Source organism: Neolamprologus multifasciatus, chromosome 1, assembly GCF_963576455.1.
Source record: "Neolamprologus multifasciatus chromosome 1, fNeoMul1.2, whole genome shotgun sequence".
Taxonomy (NCBI): domain Eukaryota; kingdom Metazoa; phylum Chordata; class Actinopteri; order Cichliformes; family Cichlidae; genus Neolamprologus; species Neolamprologus multifasciatus.
In genome coordinates, this window is record NC_140439.1 from 36,619,838 (window position 1) to 36,643,557 (window position 23,720).

The window sequence follows — 23,720 nt, forward strand, 5'->3', positions numbered from 1 at the left end:
AGGCTTCTCTTATGATAGCCTCGTGTGAACCTGCAGTCTTCTGAAGCCTGAAATTTTGGTTAAAATTGCAGGTTTTGCTACAATTTTTGGTTATGAATCAAATAAAGCTGTGACTGCTAAATTTTGCCCCTGTCCATCTAAAACTGCTGAGCCTCAGCTGCTTTAACTGGTATTTAGACATAAATGTCAGGCTTTTCAGACTGGATTGCCAAAGATTGTGTGAGATGTGGGTTCTCTGATAATCAAAACTCACATGGCAGAAAATTATAAATTAAATGGGTCTGCTTGGAAGATGTTTGACTTTCAGCTCCAAATAGGTTTTGTGTTACCTATTACACTTTTTTAAATTACCTTTGTTACTCGCTGCTTGTGATAATGTCACATTCTCACTCTGCATCTGTTCAATAGTGGCATTTATGATTTAGACTTCGTTTAAACTGTCCTCCACAGTTAGATGTGTTTTCAATCTGGTGGAAAAGTATAATCAGAATTTTGGGCAATATTGTCTTAATATCTGAAGGTAACGGGGGCATAGGATACTTTGGTAGGGTGGTGCAGACATGTGCAACTGTTGGGTAGTGCTAGTCCATCTCTACCATGGCATGTCTTCAGGTGCTGAAGGGTGCCCCAGGTTGTAGATGGCTTGTTTGCCTTGGGAGGCTTGTGTGGTATTCACAGGGTGAGCAACTAAACTCTTAACACCAACCGACATCTTCGTTGCGCCCTGCTGGAAGGAGGTGTTCCAAACTGATCCAGAGACGAGCACAACTAGAGGCATCTGTTAATAACCACCACAGTTAAACTTCCTTTGTATAGATTTTGTTGGTAGCAGACCTTTCATCATCTTTCCTGGAGGTGAAGCTAACTTGGATTGAGTTTGGGGTTAATGGAGGTAAAGCTGTAAAGAAAAGGTGTGCACTTGATTTCTAACAGTGTATAAAAGATTTACATAGGCAACTTGTTCTCTCATATTGGTTTCTGGGGTATGCAATAATGTGAGGGTGTCGGCTGCCACCTTGTTAGTTGTCAGATGTTACCATATTTAGATAATACGGTAGCTAGTGCGGCTAGCTAATGTCGCTAGTGCGGCTAGCTAATGTCGCTAGTGCGGTTAGCTAATGTCGCTAGTGCAGCTAGCTAATGTCGCTAGTGTGGTTAGCTAATGTCGCTAGTGCAGCTAGCTAATGTCGCTAGTGTGGTTAGCAAGCTGCATCACACAGACAGACAGCCATGTTATTTGTCAGATAGCTCTCAGTCAGTTCAGTGACTCCAGTAAGGTAAAGCAATCCCTAAAAATAGCCATTCACCTATAGCAGCCAATCAAATCATAGCTTTGTAACAGGGAAGTCTGCAGGTAGACTCACTTTTGTAGGCAGTTTTAATGTCCATTAGGGGAACTTTGTAGTTGTGGCACTTTGGCGTGTGCGTCAGAGGTTACCGTTTGGACAAAAGGAAAGACTCACTTTAAAAACAAAGGAAATAGTAATTTCTTTATCCCAATTATCCTTTTTATCTTTTTTCATGATTGCTGGAAGCCAACAGTGTTTTTAAAATCAAATAAAATCACCCAGTTCTGTTTTGACTGCATGTTGCAATCTGCTGCAGCTACTAATTTAAATTAAGTGAGAGAAGTGAACAACGGGTAGTAGCGTATTTTTGCTGGACCATTTCAGGGAAGTTATTCAAATTTTGGAGTGGAAGATTTTGACTAAATGCACACTTTTATTAAAAAAACATCACAGGAAATTTATGTGGACAGGCCTGATATGCTTTTAAATGCAGATGAGCAAAATAGTTTTTCTCCTGCTGATTCCGCTTCCATCGCATTATGCCAGCACTGCGTATGATGGATTTCTTTCTTAGAGTTAAAGCACATAAGCCCCACATAATGGACGTGGAGGAGATCATATTTCTAGGTATAAAATGGAGATTGGTTTGTACAGTTTAAGATTATATTCTAAATAATTTATGAAATTATATTTCACTAGTCATAACAGAGTATATTATATGGCTCAGTGTTGAGAGAATTACTGTGAGACTGCTGTTCATCATTGTCTGGATTATGGTCACTCTCTAATGTGCGTGTGTGTGTGTGTGAATAGAAGTAGTGAGGACAGGGAAAACACTGAAAGCTGGCTCAGAGTGGGTTACTTGTGGCTTGCCTTCAGCCGGGTACACATGAGCATTTAATGCGCTAGGACCGCTGAGTTAATTGATTAGCCCGACCAGCCAACCAATAAAAACAGTCAATAATGTGAGCCTAATATCATGAGCCAACTACTTTAGTCCAATACATGTTCCGTTTAATGAGGTCAGTGTCAGCACAAACGGGTTCATTACCAGGCATGTGTCGCTCTCTCGGTGTCCTGCAGACACATCCTCTGTTTCCAGCATTAAATAGTAATTGGTTGTTTGCTAAAAAAAAACAGTCATGATGCAGAAGTTTTAAACACATAAAACTGTGCAACTGACAAGTTTCCATCATTTAGTGTGTGTGTGTGTGTGTGTGTGTGTTTCCTTCTTTTTTCCTGTGGTCCACTCATGTTCTAAGGACTCCTCTTCAGTCTACTAATAAGGCATTTCTGTGTATGCAGGTGTGTCTGTGTGTTGCTAAGTAATAACCCAGGTGTTTTGTGGGAAAGAGCAGTTATTATTCTGCACACTTATGTTTAAATGAAAAACAACCTTGGCCAGTCAATTCAAACATCCTTTCGTTCAGCACTCAGGTTAGGTGTGAGGAGCCACGAGGCCTCTAGGGGTGGCTTTTAGAACTGTTGTCTCTATAAACACAATTTATTTGTATCCATTCAGTAGACAATTTGAAAGCTCTGTTAAGATGCTGAATCTCAAGAGCGGCGATATTAAAGGATATAAGTCTGTCTTTCTGCAGTGCTGAAGGCTTGGAGTTAGTGTGGTTTACCTTAGCCAGGGATGCAGCAGGAGGCTGCACAAACACTGTGTACTAATGAGAGGAATCTGCATGATGCGTGTGGGCGGACATGAGTATAATAAATCCCCAAAAGCATGCAACAGTAGGCGTGCTGATGATTAATAATGTTGATGGACATGTTCCGGCATTGTATGATTTTTATTTTTTTTCCTTTTCCTCTGGTGTTGTTGTTCCTTTCCTTGCAAAATGTTCAAGTGTGTCATGTTTGTTGCTATAGCAACATCATCTGTTTCTGCATGGGTGTGAGGGCCTGTCGATGAGGTAAATAGGTAGCTGATGTTGATATGTCCGCCTCACCGGCAGTACGGGTGGGAATCACAGACTAGCTCACTGCCGCGGCACGATGTGAACAAAAGCAACGTTATCATGACTTTTAGTTTTTATGTACGAATCCAAAACTAACAACACAAACAGTTCGAGCCCCGGCTTGGACAGTCTCGGTCGTTGTGTCCTTGGGCAAGACACTTTACCCGTTGCCTACTGGTGGTGGTCAGAGGGCCCGGTGGCGCCAGTGTCTGGGAGCCTCGCCCCAGGGTGGCTGTGGCTACAATGTAGCTACCATCACCAGTGTGTGGATGGGTGGATGACAGGTTGTGTAAAGCGCTTTGGGGTCCTTAGAGACTAGAAAAGCGATATACAAATACAGGCCATTTACCATTATTGTTTCCGTTTTGGATGCAGTTGCATTTCACCATTGTGCTCTTGCCCATTCATTAAATAAAAATAAAAGTAATGTCTGTACCTCCAGTCCTCAAAGCTGTAAGATCACGTCACCATTTTCCTCTGTATCCACCCCTAAGGCTAATTGCTCATACAGAAAAGCAGAGCTGCATGTTTGAATCTTTGTACACAGGCGGAGTGAAGACAGCATCAGGAACTATATACTAATTGTCCTTTATAAGTTATTTATTTAGAGAAATTAATAATGTATTTACAGAAATAACACTTTATTCCAAAAACACCTGCCTGCAACCTGGAATTGGCGAATCAGTCGATCCTTAATTGGAACAAAATCACAGTTGACCCTGGTCAGCTAGCATTAGCATTAGCTTTGCCAAAGCTACACAGTTATTTCTACTGAAGAGTAGCAGCTCATCCATAACATCATTCTTTCAGTTGTTCTCTAAAATCCTGTCTGGATTTAGTTTGAGTAGATGGGTTGATGTATTCTTCAGTACTTTGGGAAAATCTAAAGAACATCTTACCTGCCTATATGTATGTTAGCTACAGCCTGCATGTTTGTCTTCTGCTGCTTCTTCACACGGTAATGTGCACACAGGTTTAGTTTATATGTATAAAACTCTCAGATCACATTGCTAACAGACACAGTGTTACTGAAAGTAAGGAGCTTCTTATGAAACCAAGCTAGTAAACCAGTAGAGAGATTTTGGGAGACAGAAAAAACTATCCAGAAGCTGCTGAATTTTTCCACAGAATCTGCAAGGCCGCTGAGCAAAGCAAACATGGTTCATTCTCATGTCTTGAACATTTTTTATGATAGTTTCAGTATGAAAATCTACCAGTACAAAGGTACAAATTTAAGTAAGTTTTTGGCTTGAAAAATTCTCATCACAGTTTCCATTGACTAAATTAACATTGCATACCATGTTGTCTTAATCAAAACCAGTGAAGTGTGGTGCATGGCTGCATGTAACCTAAACAGGAAAAGGTGAATGAATTAAAAGGAGAAATGAGACTGGAGTAACCCGGTGGTAATAGTGAGGTTGTGTCCACGTAAAAAGACAGGAAATGATTTCCTTTTAATATGCTTCTATTCTGGAGCTACCTCTCTGCCTCTCTTACCCCTGCTGTCACTCACCTTTGTCCGTTTTCCACTTTTCCATCCTCGTCTTATCATTATTCTGCTTTCCTTTCTCCCTTCAGCTCTCAGAGTAGCATTACAGCTTTAAGGTTTTCTGTGCTTTTGACATATCTGTCACTACATTGTTAAGTAGGGAGGTGTGCAGTTACAGCACAATGACTAATAGCTTTTTGAGTGCTACTAGCTACGATTCGAAACTTGATTTACAGAGTTTCTCAGCAAAAAGTTTACCTCATAACAGAAGTTACAGAACACTGTGGACAGATGATGTTTTCTCATTTCACCAAAATATATATTCAGCAAAAAAAGTTCTGTATGTTTTTAGGAAATCATAGTCTAGATGTTGCCTTGTATTGCATTTTGCTTTTGGCAGGCATGGACACTGGGAGCAATTTAAAGTAGCTAAAATACCTTCTTTCAGACAAGTGAGGGACTGAAATAAAACCAACAACTACATGTGGATGGCGAACTAATAAGAAAAAAGAATTTTTAACGATATTAAACGACATCGCCTTACCACATGTTGTAAATTTGAATTCAATATTACTTATAAAGACTCATTTCATGCTGTTTAGGTGACATTATGCTTGACTTCTGCGTGTCATTGTCAGTCATCTTCATTATCACTTCCTCCAAGATGTGACTGAAGCGCTTCAAGGTTCAGACATTTTGGGTGAAACTTCACTCTTCACTCACTTCACGCTTTTTCATTCAGAATGTATTTTCACTTTGTGTAGGTTGAGACATTTTTATACCCAACACCTGAAATTAATCGTGCCAAATATGGCATCCTGCTGCGTCTCTTTGTGGGGGTGTGACACTGTTCTCAGCTCAAGCCACAATTTGTTATTCGTGAAGAAGCAGCTGTATTTGTGAGTTGAGCTCATGCATCAGCCAGTGCCGTGCTCAGAGACACACGCGTGCACACATACTGGAGTGACGCCGACGCTCAGTCGAATCAATGGCAGACGCGCCAGTATGTGTTTTAGAATGCAGATGTTTGTCTTTCAGTCCTTGGCGATCAACATGATCAGCTCAACCCCAGAAAATTGTGGAGCTGTAGCATTTAAAGGTCAACAGCCAATAAGAGCCCTCTTTGCTGGAGGTCAGAACCAATCAGCAGCTCCCTGATGGCATGATTCATTTCACTTTACAATCGTTCACATTCCTGCATCCTCTCTGCGGCACAAACAACTCATAAAGTTTGGTCCTGGCAGGGAGGTGACTGAACATATTAATGTATTTTATGACATCCAATTGTAAGCGTTCAAGGTTCCTCTGTCCTCTCAGCTCTCGCTGCAGGTGGTCATGCTGTTTCTCTGGTCAAGAGTTTGGTTTCTTCATTGTGATGAGAGACTCTGAGAGATGACAATTTAAAGAAAGAGACTGAGTTTGTGTCTTTCAGCGTATTTTAGAGTTTTCTTCCTCAATCGATTCATTTTCATTCTCTTTGACTTTACTTAACTCGTTCGAATATTCCGACTCTCCCTCTGGCTGCTGACCCCCTTATACGTCTGTCCCGTGTCTTCCCTAATCCCCTTTTCTCTGCTGTCACTTTGCCTTTTTGCCTTCTGTATGTAAGCTACTTACTTCTTGGCACCTCTCCCTATTGCCTTCCTCGCATCTCAACTTTTCCACTTTTCCTTCCCTCCTATTTCCGCCTCGTTTTCCTTCTTGCTTTCTTGTTGTTTTTCTTTGTTTATATTTTTCCAATTTCACTTCATATCCAGTTTCTCCTTTCTTCAGCTTTGCCTTTCCCCTCATCTTCTCTAAATTTACTAATCCTCCCATCTCCTCCCCTGTATCTCTTCCATTCAGCTGTATGATTTGGGCTCCCCGGCCGACTCGCAGTCCAGCTCTCCAGGCTGCCTGACCACAGATAGCAGCTGTGTCAACATGGGCTATCCATCCTGTGGCCACCGGGGTCGCTGTCACGGTGAGTGGGGCTCCTTCAGCTGCCAGTGTATACCCGGATACACAGGACACCAGTGTGAAGAAGGTATGCCAATTTTTTTAATTATTTTTGTCTTACATTATGCAATAAAATGTTGTTCTTGACTGTAACATTAAAAAGAAAAAATCATCCATGTGGCCTCAAAGATCATTTACTCCTCGTTGACCATGTCAGATTACAGTATGTGAAACGAACACATATTTGGAGGAGTTTGTGCTATCACAAAATCGCTCTAAATGCTAAAATGCACACGTCCTTCCCAGCTTATCACTTCAGCTGTGTCACATGGTACAGGCTGTTTCCTCCAACAGCTTCAAGGGATCCTGAGCAGCTTTATTTTCAGTGTAATGTTTTGGTCTTCAAGGCTATTGTAAACATGGCTGTCAGAAAATTTACGGTTAACATTCCCATAAAGATTGTTGACGAGAACCCCGTTTTGTTACCGGGTAACCTAGACTGTAAAACAGAATAAAAGCCGTGTGGCTCCAAGGCCACAACAACTACGGCAAAGGACGCAGCAGCTGAGGGTGAACCAAAGCATTTCATAAATTAGCCGAGGATGCAACTACAAACATGGAGCACTTTAGTTAAGCTGTTTTCACACAAGCAGCCCTGAACTTTTCCAAGAGCTATCCAGGGGAGCTGGATATGTGAACAAATACATCCAGGCTAGACGTTTTCTTTAACCTGCCAACTCCCGTATGCAAAGTTTGTGTTAATGTAAGTTTGTGCCTGTGTGTGTGCTGTGCAATTAACACTAACACGTGGGTATGATGTGTGGCACCTACCACCTGCTGCATCCCGGCGGCGCCACGACGCATCACATTTCTAGATGTCTGAACACATGTGAAAGCGGACTATTTCCTGCTGCGTGTTGCATGTGTGAAAGCGCAACTGTGGAAAATAAGCCAACTTTATTCACCTGGAAATGCCAGAAGTTAATGTTTTAAAATAGTTTTAGTGGCATTCAGTTCATTTCAGTTTTATTTGCATAGCACCAAATCACAACAGTCTCCTGAAGATACTTTATTGTAAGGTATTGTAAGGTAAAGGGCCTAAAATAGCAGAGAGAGACTCCAACTATCAAGTGACCGCCTTTTAGCAAGCACTTGAGACAGTGGGAAGGAACAACTCTATTTAAGAGGGACATAAGACCAGCTGAGAAACATAATCTCTCTCCAGCATGTCCTGCGGGACTCTTTAAGTTAGACATGCCCGAAACACATCTGTAATCCAGGAGGCATCCTGTGGAGATCCCCATATCACCTCTTGAATGACTGAGCTCTTGACCCTAACTTTACGGTTGAACCCAGACACCTATCAGAATGAGGTCTGTCTGCTCCCTTGTATGTTGTTCTTATTCTTTCAGTCACTCCCAGCAGCCTGTGGCTTTAGGTGAAGGTCAGAAAGTCAACAAGTAAATCGACAGCTTTAGCTTCACACTCAGCTTTCTCTTCGCCGTAATGAACAGCGTGCCAAAGCATCTGTTAATCTCCTGCTCTGCTTTACTCCGCTCTCACTTGTGAGCGAGGCCCTGATATACTTGAACTCCTCCACTTAGTGCGTCAACTAATCCTCAACCTGAAGTAGGCAATTAACCCTTTTCTGTCTGAGAGCCACAGCCTCAAACTTGTAGTTCCCGATTCTCAGTCCGACTACACTCGGCACAGCAAATTGTCCCGGGCTGAGCTGGAGGTCACGACTGAATAAACCAAGCAGGGTCACTACATCTGCAAAAAGTAGAGATCCTGAGACTACCAGACCTCACCGCTGTCACTCATTGGCAGCGTCTATGAATTCTTCCATAAAATTAGGATGAGCTGCTTTGACTTTTAGGGTTTAAACTAGAGATGGACCAATCCGATATTACGTATCGGTATCGGTCCGATACTGACGTAAATTACTGGATCGGATATCGGAGAGAAATAAAAAATGTAATCCGATCCATTAAATATCAAAAAAGCACCTCACAAAACTTGCTACACGGTGTAACTCGGCTCATAACCGTAGCATGTCGGAGCAGTGTGGTCACGTGATAGAGTGTATTTGGAGCGTCGCTACCAAACCAGCATTTCATCTCCGAGGAAGTTTTCCCAGAGAGAAGTAAAGCAAGTGTGTAAGTTCATCTCTGAATGTTTGTAAAGCATTCCCACGTTAAGCTTAACAACCAATATATGGAGCGACTGCCTCTCTCTCTCTCTCTCCTGCTGCTACTTCAATCATGAAACTGATCAATGATCAGCTGATCGTCTCTCTTCTTTGTTTTTGGCCCACTTTGCGCCAGAAAGAGGAAACCAGCGGCTGAACAGCAGCAGCACGTTTAACCTTGATAAGCTGTTGTTAGAATTTATTTAATATTACTTTCTACACCAGGATCTTTTTCTACGTAGCTGACGGCTGGTAACTGTGCAGGGGCGGATCTAGCAAAGTTTAGCCAGGGGGGCCGATAGGGCATGAACAGGGAAAAGGGGGCACAAAGACATACTTTTCTTTCTTATCCTCATTTAAAATGTCGAGCTTTTAATAAATAATTATCTGAATCTTACACCCAAAGTTTTAATCTGATGTAAAATGAATAGAAGTCCATTACTGTATATAGTAACTGTTAAGTCTAATATACCCTAGTAAGCTATAGTACTTTTTCCTTTGGGAAGATACCATCTGTGCAGTCTGCAATTCTGTTGAAGAAAGATGTTGAATCTATTTAATTATTCTTGAAAAATAATTTATTTCTGTGCATTTTTCCCCTGCATCAAATTAAATTTGATTACATCGATTAAGCATCATGAGGTGGAGGGTGGGGGGTGGTTCCCTATTTTTTTTTTTTTTTTGCTGGGAGTTTGCAACCCTATTAGTTAGGTTGCTTAAGATTTCTGCTAAGTACTCTTTAGAATACCAGAATAGGGAGGATGGAGCAGGTTTAAGTTTATTAGATTGATCAGTGTTGCTGAACTATGAAATATTTTGGGTGCAGTGTATTTTTTACATACAGGTATAACAGAATAGCTTTAGTGTTGTTATTTATTTAAACCGGAGTATGAACTTATACAAAATGCAGCAAGATATTAAAAAAACAGTTTTATTGATTAAAAAACACACTATATCGGATTCATATCGGTATCGGCAGATATCCAAATTTATGATATCGGTATCGGACATAAAAAAGTGGTATCGTGCCATCTCTAGTTTAAATTAAACAAATTGAATAATGGGGTGTAAGTAGCTTTGTGAAGCGATATCCGGGACATCGCCAACTAGCCATGACGATGCTCCAAGTGTATCGCATATATATATATGCAGGCAAAGATGACTCAAGAAGACACTGACCGCACTCCATCAGTTTCCAATCTCAGAAGTACACCGCAGTGTAATTTTTGTTTTACTCACCAAGCAACCCACCCTGCCCCTTGGCCTAAAGAAGATGGCTTCTTCTGAGCCTCTCTGTGCTGGTCGTGTGGTTGTGGAGACAATTGGCTTATTGCAGACTTTTATTGGACTGAGATTGGCTCTTTAATGGCTCTGGTCCTACGTGGCCTCTCGCACACATCCTTGGAGTTGAGGAGGACACCTTCAGTCATGCTTTCTGCTGATCGCAGCACACTAGTCCGGGCTTTACGGTCTTGTTCGGTTTCTGCCTCCTATTTCACACTCAGACACGACTCGAATGTAGAATCTGAAATCGTAACAGGTCACGATTTGGTGTGCAGTCTGTACAAATGGTTCTTTTTTTCTGTTATGTCTTATATGACAAATAGCGCCCAGTCCTTAACAGATTAAACCGTCTGTGTTTAACATGCAGCCCAGTTCCAATTTACTCCAGTGGATTGCTTTGCAAAGTAAGAAAATTACAAGGAAGTCTCTTTTTTTTTGGAATAAAACTGCAATGCGATGCAGTATTAACTGAACTGAACAAATGATAGTGAGTCACTCTCATCTTGTAAAACAAAAACGTGCAAAATTCACTATTAATTCTTTCACTCTTTAATTTAAATATTTGCCCTTTACTCTGTTGGAGTCTACATAGTCAAATAAAAAAGAAGAGGAAAGGAAAACAAATACCCCCACTTCTACTTCAAAGTATTTTGTGTATTTGACAAGCCATCTATGAATAACGTGAGACCGTTGGTGTAAAATTGATGGTGTTGTTATGTTTTTATATAAACAGCCTGTGGCCTTGAGAGGCAAAGTAAAATTTGAGATGGAGTTTTGGGAGCTTCAAGAGGACATGGCTGATCAGCTGCATATTCCATGCCTAGAAGAACCCCTCCCCCCCCCCTAAAAATTGATTTGACATTGCCTTCAAGTGAGCTCTCATGAACCACTCGACTTTGTCGAAGTTACAAGGGAAGGAGACAAAGAAAAGGAAGAGGTGTGAAAGCGATAGAAGAAAATTTCACTTGCGTACGCCGTGAGATGGAAGAATGGCTTTGAGAGTTTTAGGTGTGCTTGGTTTATTCTGAGAGGCATGCACAAAAACCACTTCTGTGAAAACTTCAAACTCTCAGACAGAAGAACCCAAGCTAAACCAGACATGCATATTCTATCTTGTGCATTTAACATATTCTTTCTGTCCCCAGCACCGGACTTTTTAAAACTGATTTAGCTGAAGTGACTTGTGGCGTCTTCTCTGTGGAGGAAAGCAGCATCCAAACTGTTTAAGAATTGTGTTTTGCACTTGAAATCCTGTTTAAACACAGCACTGTGTGGCTGACCTCTGTGTGTGGTTATGTGTTTGTATCCACCAACACCAGAGGTCCCAGAGTACTCCTTTGATGGCCACAGTCACGTGCGTTACCAGTTGGCATCCCCGCTGCCTGCCCGGAGGACATGGATCCAAGTCCTGGTTCGAACCCGTAAACACAGCAGTGTCCTTTTCAGTCTGATCTCAAAGGAGCAAAGTGAATACTTACGTCTGGAGGTGAGTGCAGGAAGATGGAGTCATCACTTTTCCTCACTTTCAGAATTTTTCATAGCAGGTTGTGAGTTTGGCTTTGGCTTTGTTGTGTGGAAAGCAATTTTATTTTTCGTTCTCGCTTCATGAACAGTTTCAGATTCTGCTCTACTCTTTATCCTGTAGCAACAGGCATTTTCTTTATCCACCCACTGCTCTTATAACATCCACTTTCTCTTGCTATAATGATACATATGCAACAGACATTTTTTGAAAAGGAGGTAAAAGCAACAAAAGTAACAGTTAACATAATTTGTTTCTGTAGCCGTGTGTGAATTCATCGTAGTCTAAAGAGCTTGGAAAGAAAAGCGTCTGGACTTTCTTGAAGATGTTTCATCTCTCATCCAAGAAGTTTCTTCAGTTCTAAGAGCAAATGGTGGCGAGTCGTGACCATCTGTCTTCTCTGTCCAAAATGTGAACGTTGGCATCCTCAAAGGAGTGACCTTTGTCCTTAAGATGCAGATAAACATCCGAGTCTTGTCTCGTTGAGGTGGCTCTTGTATGTTGTGCCATGCGTTCATGAAGTGGCTGTTTGGTCTCTCCAATGTAGACACTGTACAGCATACATTAAGTTTGCTTTTTTTTGTCTTTTGGATGAACTGGTTTTTGTCTGAGTGTATGGCTGAGTCTGAAGTAGCTTGGAAATAAAAGCATCTGGACTTCTTTAAGTTGCTTGAAGACCTCTCATCCGAGAAGCTTCTTCAGTGCACTGAAGTACAATCCCAGCACTGCTCCTTGGAGGATTCCAACGTTCACATTTTGGACAGAGAAGACAGATGGTTTGAAAGAGGAGTGAAAGAAGCATCTTTGAACAGAGGCGGCGGCTTACAATCCAGTTTCCTTCCCAGACGCCTTAACGCTCACTCACATCCTGGGCCATTTGACCTCAGTAAATCACATGATAGGGGGCTAGGTTTCACAGTTGGTTCACCCGAAACCTCAGCTGATTGTGACCCACACCCGTTTTCACATGTGATTAGGTAGTAGAGGTGGGAATCACCATACATCCCACGATACGATATTATTGCAATTTTTAAAAATATTTTGCGATATTCAGATTCTGTACATAAAGGTAAACTTTATCAATATTCATTTTCTCTAATATCAAAGTCTCACACTCAGTCTTTCTCTCATTTCAGTTTTATTGTTGACAAACTGAACGGTTTGTATTACAGTCTAGTCCAACTTAACTGAATCAACCATCTGGTACAATTATAGCTATTCTGAACTATGCAGTTTATGAAAACTATGCAGCCCCTTCAGCAACTGAAGGATTTGAAAGTAAATTAAAACAAAATATAATTTTACATTAAATAAAAAAGTTTTAAACTTAATTAAAATAAAACATGTCTTAAATTAAAATTAGTAAACTGTCATGTTTATTGCTGCCAAAAAAAAAAAGTTAAACACATTTGGACAGTGAAGGAATGTCAGGATTCTTGCTCAGAAAAAGGATCAACATGCTCTGAAGTCAGAGCACAAAAACCTTTTTTGTAACAAAATATCGATTTCTGCTGTCCCTGTATCGATACATTATTAGCAAACAAAATATCACCATACTACACAGTATCGATTTTTTCCCCCACCCCTATTAGGTAGAGGATCAATAGGGGGTCTATGACACTCTTGGGGACCCTCCCATAGGGCTTAAAATCTGGGACTCTCCACCAGTTGATCTTAGAACTGAAGAAGCTTCTCAGATGAGAGGTGAAACGTCTTCAAGAAACTTAAAGAAGTCCAGACGCTTTTCTCTCCAAGCTCCTTCGATTCCCAGTGAAGTTTGGTAGAAAATGAATCTATTTGCATTTTATACAAAGCTATCACCTGAATTTGTACACTGTAGGGACAACTCACGTAGGATCAGACTGAAGTAAATAGACATTTATGCTCATTTATCATGGTCACTTATGTGAATTCAAGATCTAATGAGCCAGACGAGTCAACAAAAAGTGAATGAATAAATTAAAGGAGGCACACAGCTTTCAGTGAGACGCTTTGGTCAACCACACAGATGTGACAGGAGTAAACACAGTAAATAACTTTTTGTTTTTTTACCTTTGACTTCTCGGGGCCCCACCTAAGGCAGCGAGGGGGAAATCATCACAGGTGTACATCTCCTGTTTCCAAACATTTCCTTTCAGGGCAGAAAAAAGACATTCGAAACAACCAGAAACAGATGTGTGTCTTTACTTTACTGCTTTTGGTTTTTTTCCAGCTGTTAATATCCAGATGTTCACTTGTTGTTGTTACATGTCTTCTTTTTAATTAATGTTTTCCATCCATCAGTTTATAAAATGAAAACAGTCACATCATTACACTACACTAATCTTAATCATCGATGGAACATATTAACCCTTGGCCGGGCCTGTAGTGGCTTACCAGTATATACAGAGGACGTCTGACTTCTGACACTTGTTTAGAATAATTGGTTTGTGTGCAAACACTGCAAATTATTATTATTGAATAATGTGAATAATAATTATTATTTGTCAGGAAAATGGGAAAGAAGTGCAGCAGCTGATTAAAACACTTGGAAACATACATGGAAATACAGCATATAAAGTAAAGCCAGACAGAAACAGCCTGAATTCTCTTACACAAGCGTTATTAAGGCTACGTTCACACTGCAGGTCTTGATGCTCAATTCCGATTTTTTGATCAAATCCGATTTTTTTGTCTGCTCGTTCACACTACAAATAAAATGCGACAGCAAACGCGCTCTAGTGTGAACGCTCTAAGCCCGCATGCGCAAAAGAAGACGTCACACACAACGCGCTCTGTTTAGACCCAGAGCAAACAGTATTGTTTGACTGATGGCCCTTAATATAAAGACTTCGGACTTTACGTTTCCCAATTTTTGCTTTAAGTTATTTTGTTATTTACATAATAATGTAAATAACCTAATAATGATCCTTATTGCTGTTTTAGAGGAGCGCTGCTTCAAAGGATAGTTGCAGATTTCTGTCAGAATCTGCAGATTATACAGTACAAATAAAATGTTCACGTTTCTCCAACGTTGTCTTCCCAACAGTTTCACTGACATCTATGCTGGATGGCCAGGAAGCGTTCGCGATGTCTTCTCCGGCGCTGATAATTGGCGTCTGTCTTGTGTCGGTGACGTAAAAGACGGATTTAATGCGACTTGACCATCAAACAGCAGTCGCTTTCTAAAACATCAGATATGGATCGGATTCAGTACCACATACGAAAGTGACCCAGATCGGATTTGAAAATATCGGATTTGTGCCGTTCACACTGTGATACCATGATCAGATATGGGTCGCAGAGGGTCAGAAAAATCTGATTTGATGCGCTTTCACCTGCAGTGTGAACGTAGCCTTAGTCTCTTAAGTAGTCTTTAGGAATCGTTCTCCAGCCTTCAAAAGGCTTCTTTGGGTGATCACACACTGCTTCAGTAATGTTGAGCTCCAGGCTCTGGGGAGGCCAGTCCAGGACTGATAGCGTTCTGTTGTGTGTTTGGCATCATTGTCATGCAAAAAAATAAAGCTGTTGCCAATCAGATGCTTTCCAGATGTTATTACTGTACATGGTGGATCAACATCTGATTTCTCTGTATGCATTTCCACAGTGTTTTACAAACGAGTATAGATGCTCACTGCTGTCTTTTGCCCCACACTCAAACCACACATATTGATCAAACATCTGTGTCTTAAATGATGATGATTATCCATACCATGGCAGCCGTTTAAATCTCCTCTGATCTCCATCTGCCTATCCTTTCTCTTCATCCATTCCCACACTCCCTCCTAAATATCACATTGCTCCATCGGCACAGCCACATGGGGAGCGAGTGCACATCGTTTATCTACCATAAATAGTGCATTTATTCCTGAGTGCAGAGCAGTGAAACATCGGAAACCCTGCTGAGTTCTTGGTGGAAACATAGCCGTTTACTGCCTGCTAAGATTATATTTTTCACTGTAATAGTTTTGATTGCTTTTAATCAGAGGAAGAAATTAGTATGTGTTACTCTTGGTTGGATATACTGTTACATTGTGAGGAGCTCTTTCTGTTTGCGTATGGCTTCACATCCATCAGTATGCTTAGTAAAAGATATTACAAAACATATTAGGCTCTCTTCTTTAAATGACTTTAGTCCCTCTGATTACTGTTAAGTTCCTGTTTTTGAGCCACTGTTTTTTGTGCTGTAACAGTTTTACGTGCATGAAATTCAATTGAATTTACAACAGTAGCCTCGAGGCACTTCATACTGTGAGGTAAGGGCCTTACAATATTAAAGAGAAAACCCCAGAAATCATATGAGCCCAATAAGCAAGCAGTTGGTGACAGTGGGAAGAAACAACAGCTCTGTTTTATCAGACAGATAATGCCTCTGACAGAACCAGGCTCGTGGAGTGACAGCCATCTGCGGTACAAACTGGACGCCCAGGTGTTGTGTGTGCAGTACCGTCAACTTCCGTGTGACCACTTTCAACTGGAGGGCAGTTGCATAGGTCACCTGGTGGTGGAGGGGAATCTGCCTCCCAACAATCTTGGTCTGACTTGGGCTGACTGTAATCACTCTCAGGCAGACTAATGAAGGTGTGCTATTAATTCATGTTTAATTTATAAACATAGACAGGTTTCCAACACTGCGCCGATGAGCACAACTCATCTGCAATGTGTCTCGATAATCGCAATAGGTGGATAGGGGATCAGATCTTTTGGTTTCCAGCTGGTTCTGTTCTGGTTATATTGCTGTATAAAAGCAAGATTGCTGTCTGTGTAATGTTGACGTTCTGCAGCAACTTCCTTCAGGAGTTTCATTTCATAGATGGCAACAGATTTGCAGCTTTTTGACGAGTTTACACGGTTAATCGCTGCATTATCACAAACACGTTGCATGTAGTAATAATAATAATAATAATAATAATAATACATTTTATTTGAAAGCGCCTTTCAAAACACTCACGGTCGCTGTACATTTAAAAGCAACATAAAAGCAAGAAGTTTACAGAATCATAAAAGCATAAGACATAAACAAATAAAATAGGAGAGTGGAAAGGTTATGTGGGATAAGCTATTTTGAACAAGTGGGTTTTGAGTTTGGACTTAAAGAGAGAGAAGGAAGAGATGTTTCTTAAATCAGGAGGTCGGGAGTCGTGGAGCAGAGCAGCTGAAAGCCCGGCTCCCCATGGTTGCAAGACGGGGGGAAGGGACGGAGAGTGAAAAGGAAGAAGAAGATCTGAGACAACGAGATGGGGCGGTGATCTTAGCCAGGTCGGAGAGAAATGATGAATAGCCTTAAATGTGTACAAGAGTGTTTTGAAATTGATGCGATATTTGACCGGAAGCCAATGAAGCCAATGAATGTAATTGGCAGTATGACTCAATTATTGCTGATTTTTTTGCCATTTTGATGCACCAAAGTCATTTTGAAGACTAAAGCTGATTGCAGGTGGTCACGGGACTGGCCCCCGTCTGTCAAGCCATTGTTTCTCAACCTTTTGGAGACATGGCACATATTTCACATTAGAAAAATCACGTGGCACAGCACCAAACAAAAATGTCACAAAAAGCATGATAATTTTCCCCCATAGACCAGGCACAGTGGAATTGGCTCGGTTTGTCCCCAGTATACCTTTGTTGCCTTCTTCTGACCACTACTCATGCTAGGGTCTTCATCTGGATCGGAATTTTCTCCAGGACCAGGTCAGACTGACGACTTTTCCTTTTAACATATTTATCTATTGCTATCACGCGCTGTGTCGTCTCACAGCATGACTATTATGTCATTTCCTCTCTGTCTTCTTCTGTTTTACTGGCAGTTGGCAACACATTTAATTAGAGCAGGTAGTTGTACTGCCCTCTGCTGGAAGAGAATGTAATTGTTCTGTAATTGTAATTGTTGTTGAATTAGTTTAGTTATTGTTTTAATTCTTTTATTGTCCTATTATTGTTTTTTTATTGTATTACATTGTTGCTTTTTAATACCATTTTTATATTGTTAAGCACTTTGTGCAGCATCGGCTGTTTGAAATTTGCTATATAAATAAATTTGACCTTGACCTTGACCTTGCCCGTTACTCACGCCGATCGCTTAGAGTACTAATCAGGTGGAACCAGATAATCTTCCACGACACACCTGATGGTTTCTTGGGAAACACTGTTCTAAGCAATGATTTCAAAGGCAATGAGGTTGCACATCCATTGGACACATTGACTGTAGTGTGATGAGGATGGTTCAGGGTCACCTGATCGAACCCTATCAGATTGTCAAAATGGAAAGTTTTAAGCCTAATGTTAAAATTAGGGAGAGTGTTGACCCCCCCAATCCAAGTTGAGAACTATTAGCAGCTCTACGAACCACAAGTGAGCCTGCAGTCTGAGAGTGAAGTGCTCTGTTAGGATGAGGTGATACTATGAGGTCTTCAAAATATGATGTGGCCAAATTATTGGAGACCTTTTATGTGAGTTGAAAGATTTTAAGTTCAATTCTGGATTCAACAGTGAGCCAATAAAGGGAAGATAATGATGTTACTCTCTTCGGTACTCTTGCTGCAGCATTTTGCTACCTGAAGGCTTTATAGAGAGATCTGAAAACAAACTGATAATACTGAATTATAATTTATAATATAGTTCAGCCTAGGAGTAATACGTGCATGAATTCACTTTTCAGCGTCGTTCTTTTCGCTACTTTTAGTGATACTGTCCAGACGAAAGAAAGCAGTGCTGCGTATTTGTTTAACGTGCATGTTGAAGGCCACATCCTGATCACAAATGACTGCAACCTTCCTTTAGTGCTACTATAGGCCAAGGAAATGTCATCCAGAGAAAGTATCTGCTTTGTGTTTATGGTGGTTTGTGTTACCAGGTTTCACAGATAAATATTATTTAATATAATCTACATTGCAATGAAAATGTATAATATTCCTTTAAAAAAGCACACATAAAATAAAAAGGGTGTAATAAAAGGTTTGTGTGTGAGGAAATCATCTTGCAAATATTAACACACATAAGTTATTTTAGAGCAAAGCTTCACTTACGTGTTTCCCATGTTTTGAGTGTATCTCATGGAATGTATAGTATATGAATGACTAACCTCGTATTGTGGATGGATTATCTCAGTTGTTCTCCTGCTGAAGTTTGGTCCTTTTACAGCATCCTGCCATGCGATTACATTTGTTCCTGACCACCGAGAACACTCACGTTAACTTTTATCGAGTGGAAAAAAAGTTAGCTTGTTTATATTATGCTAACATAGCTGTGTCGCTAGCGGTCACGTAGCACATCATTATATACCAGCTAGCCAAACTTCAGTAACCCTACAAACGTCACTGCTGTTTAGTTTTCTGTCTTCATTTATGTTGGAAGTGATAACAGAGCTGTACGTTTGAATTTGAATTTGTTTCCAAAACCCCGCAGTCAGGACATGCTATATTGTATTTAGATAGAAGCTAGCGAGCTAACTTCCTGCTAACTTCTAACTCCGTTAAATGTCATAAATTCCGTTTTCATGAATGCCTGGATGTTAAACTCAATTGTTACACCTGGTAGAGCAGAACGCTGATCATTTTATTAAAGATGAAAGACTTTAGACAGTTTTTCAACTCTCAGTAATGCCATAGTGATCGTTTGATATATGGACCTGCAGCGGAGTTTAGGCCCAGACACGGCTAGTGACGTCAGACTTAACGACCGGGTTGCATTTGGGATCCATTCATGATGTTCATAATGTTGCAAATTCAAACCTAGAAGACAGCCAAGCATTTTTTATTAGTCAAACATCATCAGACGTTAGAATCCAAAAGGAAGAGTCACCGTGAAAAAGCTTAACTCTTTTCTTTTCATGTAGAAGCTTCAGTCAGCGCCGACCTATGGTCACAGAGACAGCTTTATATCAAATATATAGATGTGTGTTATTTAAATATACAAATAGTAGGTATAATAGTTTGCAGCCCATGAATTTTAAGAATTGGAAATAACTTTGATACATGCAGATATTTCACAGATATTAGCTTATTTGCTGATATTGATTATGACCACACGGTTACTTAAGTACTAATTTATACTGCAATTAAACAAAAACACACAAGAATAATCTTGTGGGTTTTATATAAAAACATTATATTATTCCGTGGCAAATTTAGTCATTTTGAATCTTTCATATAAAAAGAAGTAATTATTTTTGAATTAGCTCACGAGCTCCAGCATTGACTGATTCTTGGACCATCGGCCTCGACTTAACCAACCAGGAAATTCCTGCGCTCAGTGTTTGTGTTCGTGTCTTCAGAATTAATATTCATCGTAAAGGGAGCGTTGCTCCTCTCTTCAGTCTCATTACCTCGCAGTGAGAATGACCCATATTTTGGCTCTTTGCTTTCTGTCACAGTGAGTGAATGCACACGAATACACCGATTCTATGCCACTAATCTTCTATTGACTACTGAGATAAAATGAAGTAGATGGAAGCTGAATTTCACTCGGTCGTACTACATCACGCATAGCAATCTTTTTCTGTATATCACAAAGTGGGTTTATATCACAATTATTACTAAATAGTAGTAAATAGTCTGAAAACTTTAAACTTATTTATTTTTAGCTCTTTTTTTGCAATTTAAAACTAAAAGACTGATGTCGATTTTACCCTTTCACTTTTTGCCAGCTTTGTTAGATATGCTTAAATTTAATTATACCTAACCATAGACATAATTAAAGATGCTATTATTGGATTCTGTAGTACAGTACAGATTTTATCCAGCACGTTTTCTTTCCTGACTACTAATGTCTCAAAGGTAGATGAAATATTTATTATTCTTTTCAAACGTTGCTTTTGCGACCAGCATGATGACATTTGCAAATGTGATTACAAACTAATCACAGGTTATAAAAACAAACTTTAAAAAGACCTTTGAGGCAATAAGGCAAAAACTTTTATTACCCAGGAATGAGGAAAAAATGTGCTTCCTGAGTAACAGCTTGGGGATAAGTGCTGACACCTTAGCCTCTCACAATTAATTTTTTTATTTTTTAACATAAGTAATTGTTATTGAGAAAGTATTGGAGGGCCGTGGTGGAGTTCGAGTTGAAATCACACTATAAGCGTAGTCCAGTGAACCACGCACGCCTGCTTTTTCAGGTGGGCCCACCCACGTCGCACAGCAATCTGGACACTGGATTTCAAATGCACTCTGGCTCAGTACAAGTGCTCCATAAGATGTTTGAACCAGGCATTAACAGCTCAACGTGGCTGATTAGCATACCATCACAATAGCCGGTACTCAGCCACTGTTATTCATCATATAATTACACATGTAGTTGCTCTTAATAAAAACGTTTTCATAGATATTCATCAGACTTTGTATTTTACCACAAAGCTCGGTTACCATGTCAGTAGTGTGGCTGCAGAAAGCTGCAGCACTCGAGCAGTCACTCTGTCATCCAATCATCCTGCTTCGTCTCTGTTTATATTCACACACTGAGTTGCTGCACGAACATTTATAGGATCAGCTCGTCTCATTGACAGGTCTATTATTAACGTATTGAGCTCTCAAGTGGGGTGGTAGCAGAACCCAAAGGGGGTAAAGGGCAGGTATTACGACATGGGAAGACAGAACCAGCATGAGATCATTGATGTTTGTATGACATCCCTAGTAGTTCCTTTCAGATTAAGAAAAGAAGGAGCTCATAAATGACAATCAAAGGTCATGTCCTTGTTGTAAAGACCAAAAGCTGCTTTTTCTACACAGCCCATGCTGCATAATATCAAATTTGCATCAACTTGCAGTTTATTTCTAAATGACAGGCTATTCCTTACTGCTTGATGGCTTGATGACTGATTAAATAAGACATTAAAATCTTGCTGGGCAAGAAGATGCTTTGCAGTTTTAATGCTTCATTAAGTTCACGCTGTTTGGCTCATTTATTTTTACAAGGCAGATTACCTTGACCGCAGGATGACAGACAGAATGACATCCCGAACTAAACTCATCAGTCGCACAGCCAGTCACTTTCACATATGAAGAATTTGTGATTGATCACGTTATAAAGAATAGAATATGCACTTCTGTTTAAAATGACCTCGTTTAGGGAAGATCATGTAGATTTTTTCCTAAAATTGACACCAAACTGGAGCTTGTGGTGTTCGTGGAGAGTATTAAACATAAATTTAAGTGATCTGCCTTTAAGCTGGTAAAAATGCAAAACGATGCCATTTGCCCAACAGTTTTTATTGTTAATGGCAAAGTTGATGTGTAGTCCCGAAAGCATCTGACTGCAGATTAGGTCTCTGCAGACGAGCCGATATGGGTGCAGAAGGGCAATAACGATTGTACGAATGCAAAGTGGAAGCTGGTATTGAGCATGAAATTTCCTTCTATTCCCCAGTATAAATAAAGTTGAAGAAAAAATGCCTTCACTAGTCATATATGCACACAATCTACCTTCACACACCATTATTTAATCATGAGAACTGGGGAGATTAATGCATCATCTGCACATGTCTGCAATACTAAAGGCTGCGGCGCTGAGAGCAGTCTGTCGCAGGAAGCGTCTGTGGGGAATGGAAGGGTCCCTGCAGTGGGACTGTTTACTAAAAAATGGAGCCGCACACCTTCACACACACCTAGTGCAAAAACACAAAGACACACTATCAAATGCACTCAGTCACATACCACCCAGGGAGCGGAGCAGGAGCCAAATTGCACCGCTCGGTTCAGCTTTAATTGGGGGTAAAATCAGGTGGCGGTGAGTGTGTCTGGTTAGAAAGCTCTGCCCCAGTGGATTCTGAATATAATTAATACTTCATCACAGAGCCTTGAAATGAGCCACGGTCCTCCAACTAAACAACCTTGGAGCCATCCAACACTTTATCCAACTGAAGAAACGACCGTGGGATTGATGGAAAATCCAAAGATGGGTAAAGGAGGGAGGACTGACGTGGCAGAGGGACGAAAGAAGACTGCGAGATCAGTAGACGGCTACAGAGGGAGCTGGCAAGCGATAGCTGTTTTCCTCCCCAAAAACACTTGTTAAATCTTTATTTGTCGAGAATGAGTGAGAGAGTTAATGGTAGCCACCCACTTCTCCTTCACATCTCACTTTCTTTGTCTCAGTTCCTCTGCCCTTTTCATCTCAGTCGTCTGTTTATGTGGCAGCAGTGGCAGACAAAGATGGAGGGGAGAAAATTATGCTCAGTGGGACACTCGGAGGAAACAGTTTGAAATTGAAATGAGGACGACCCACCCACCGCCCAATCCCTCTTAACACTGCATATGGACATGTTCTATCCTGGGTTTCTTCTCCTTCTGAGTTTCATACACGCACACATGCAGACGCACAGCTTCCTGGACTGATTTTCTTTTTTGTTCAAATGAATATTGCTCTGTGATAGACGTGTGGTTACCATCACAGCCGAGCCGAAATCTTCATCTCGAGGATCTGAGCCTTGAAGAGAACAGCTTGTTGTGTAAACACGGAGGAAAGTGCTGGTGTTCCCCCTTCTTCTCCTCTCATCCATGAAGTCGCTTTCTCCTTTTGTCTTTCCCATTCCTCACAAGATTGTACTGGACAACACCACGTGTGTGTGTGTCTGTGTGTGTCAGTGCAACAAATCAACAAATTGCAAGTTTAAATGCCAGCTTTCAATGTTCTCTCATTTAATATTTATTCCAGGCCCAGAGCAAAAGCAGCAATGACAATTACCTTTTTCCCAGGGTGTTTGTAATTAAATGGTAAGACACATGTTCTCGCTGCTTAGGGAGTGAAACTGGCCGTAGGCGTTCTTGTGGTAGAATCCGATTGCTTGATATGAGAAAGGTTTACTTGAATGCACGTTCTGGTCATACAGTCATTAAACTGTGTCGGGAAATTTCTGTTTTGGGAATTATTTATTTTCCCCACGTCTAACCCCCATGGAATCGATCTGGCTTATTGGCCTACTGGCCAAATTGTCCTATTGATCCAATCTTTTAACATCCTTGTGGAATCTTTTCTTTCTTTTGATCCATTAGCTTTAAAACCTGAAATGTGAACTCAGGTCAGCGCAGCATATTTTCCCTCTAATGGCATCCTGCCATTAAGA

The 23,720-nt window shown here is 40.6% G+C and overlaps 1 protein-coding gene and 1 long non-coding RNA gene across 4 annotated transcripts in view; both read left to right on the top strand.

Annotated features, from left to right (window-relative positions):
- LOC146526191 (neural-cadherin-like) overlaps positions 1 to 23,720 on the top strand; it is a 381,462-nt gene that overhangs the window by 295,277 nt on the left and 62,465 nt on the right. For all 3 annotated transcript variants that reach the window (XM_085183449.1, XM_085183576.1, XM_085183527.1), the window contains exons 31-32: positions 6,591 to 6,771; positions 11,478 to 11,644. In XM_085183449.1, coding sequence (XP_085039575.1) covers positions 6,591 to 6,771; positions 11,478 to 11,644 — 348 coding nt within the window. The remainder of the gene's footprint in view (positions 1 to 6,590; positions 6,772 to 11,477; positions 11,645 to 23,720) is intronic.
- On the top strand, positions 11,651 to 22,588 carry LOC146526198 (uncharacterized). The gene is made up of 2 exons (XR_014869302.1): positions 11,651 to 12,657; positions 13,273 to 22,588. It is a non-coding gene; the product is annotated as an uncharacterized LOC146526198 (long non-coding RNA).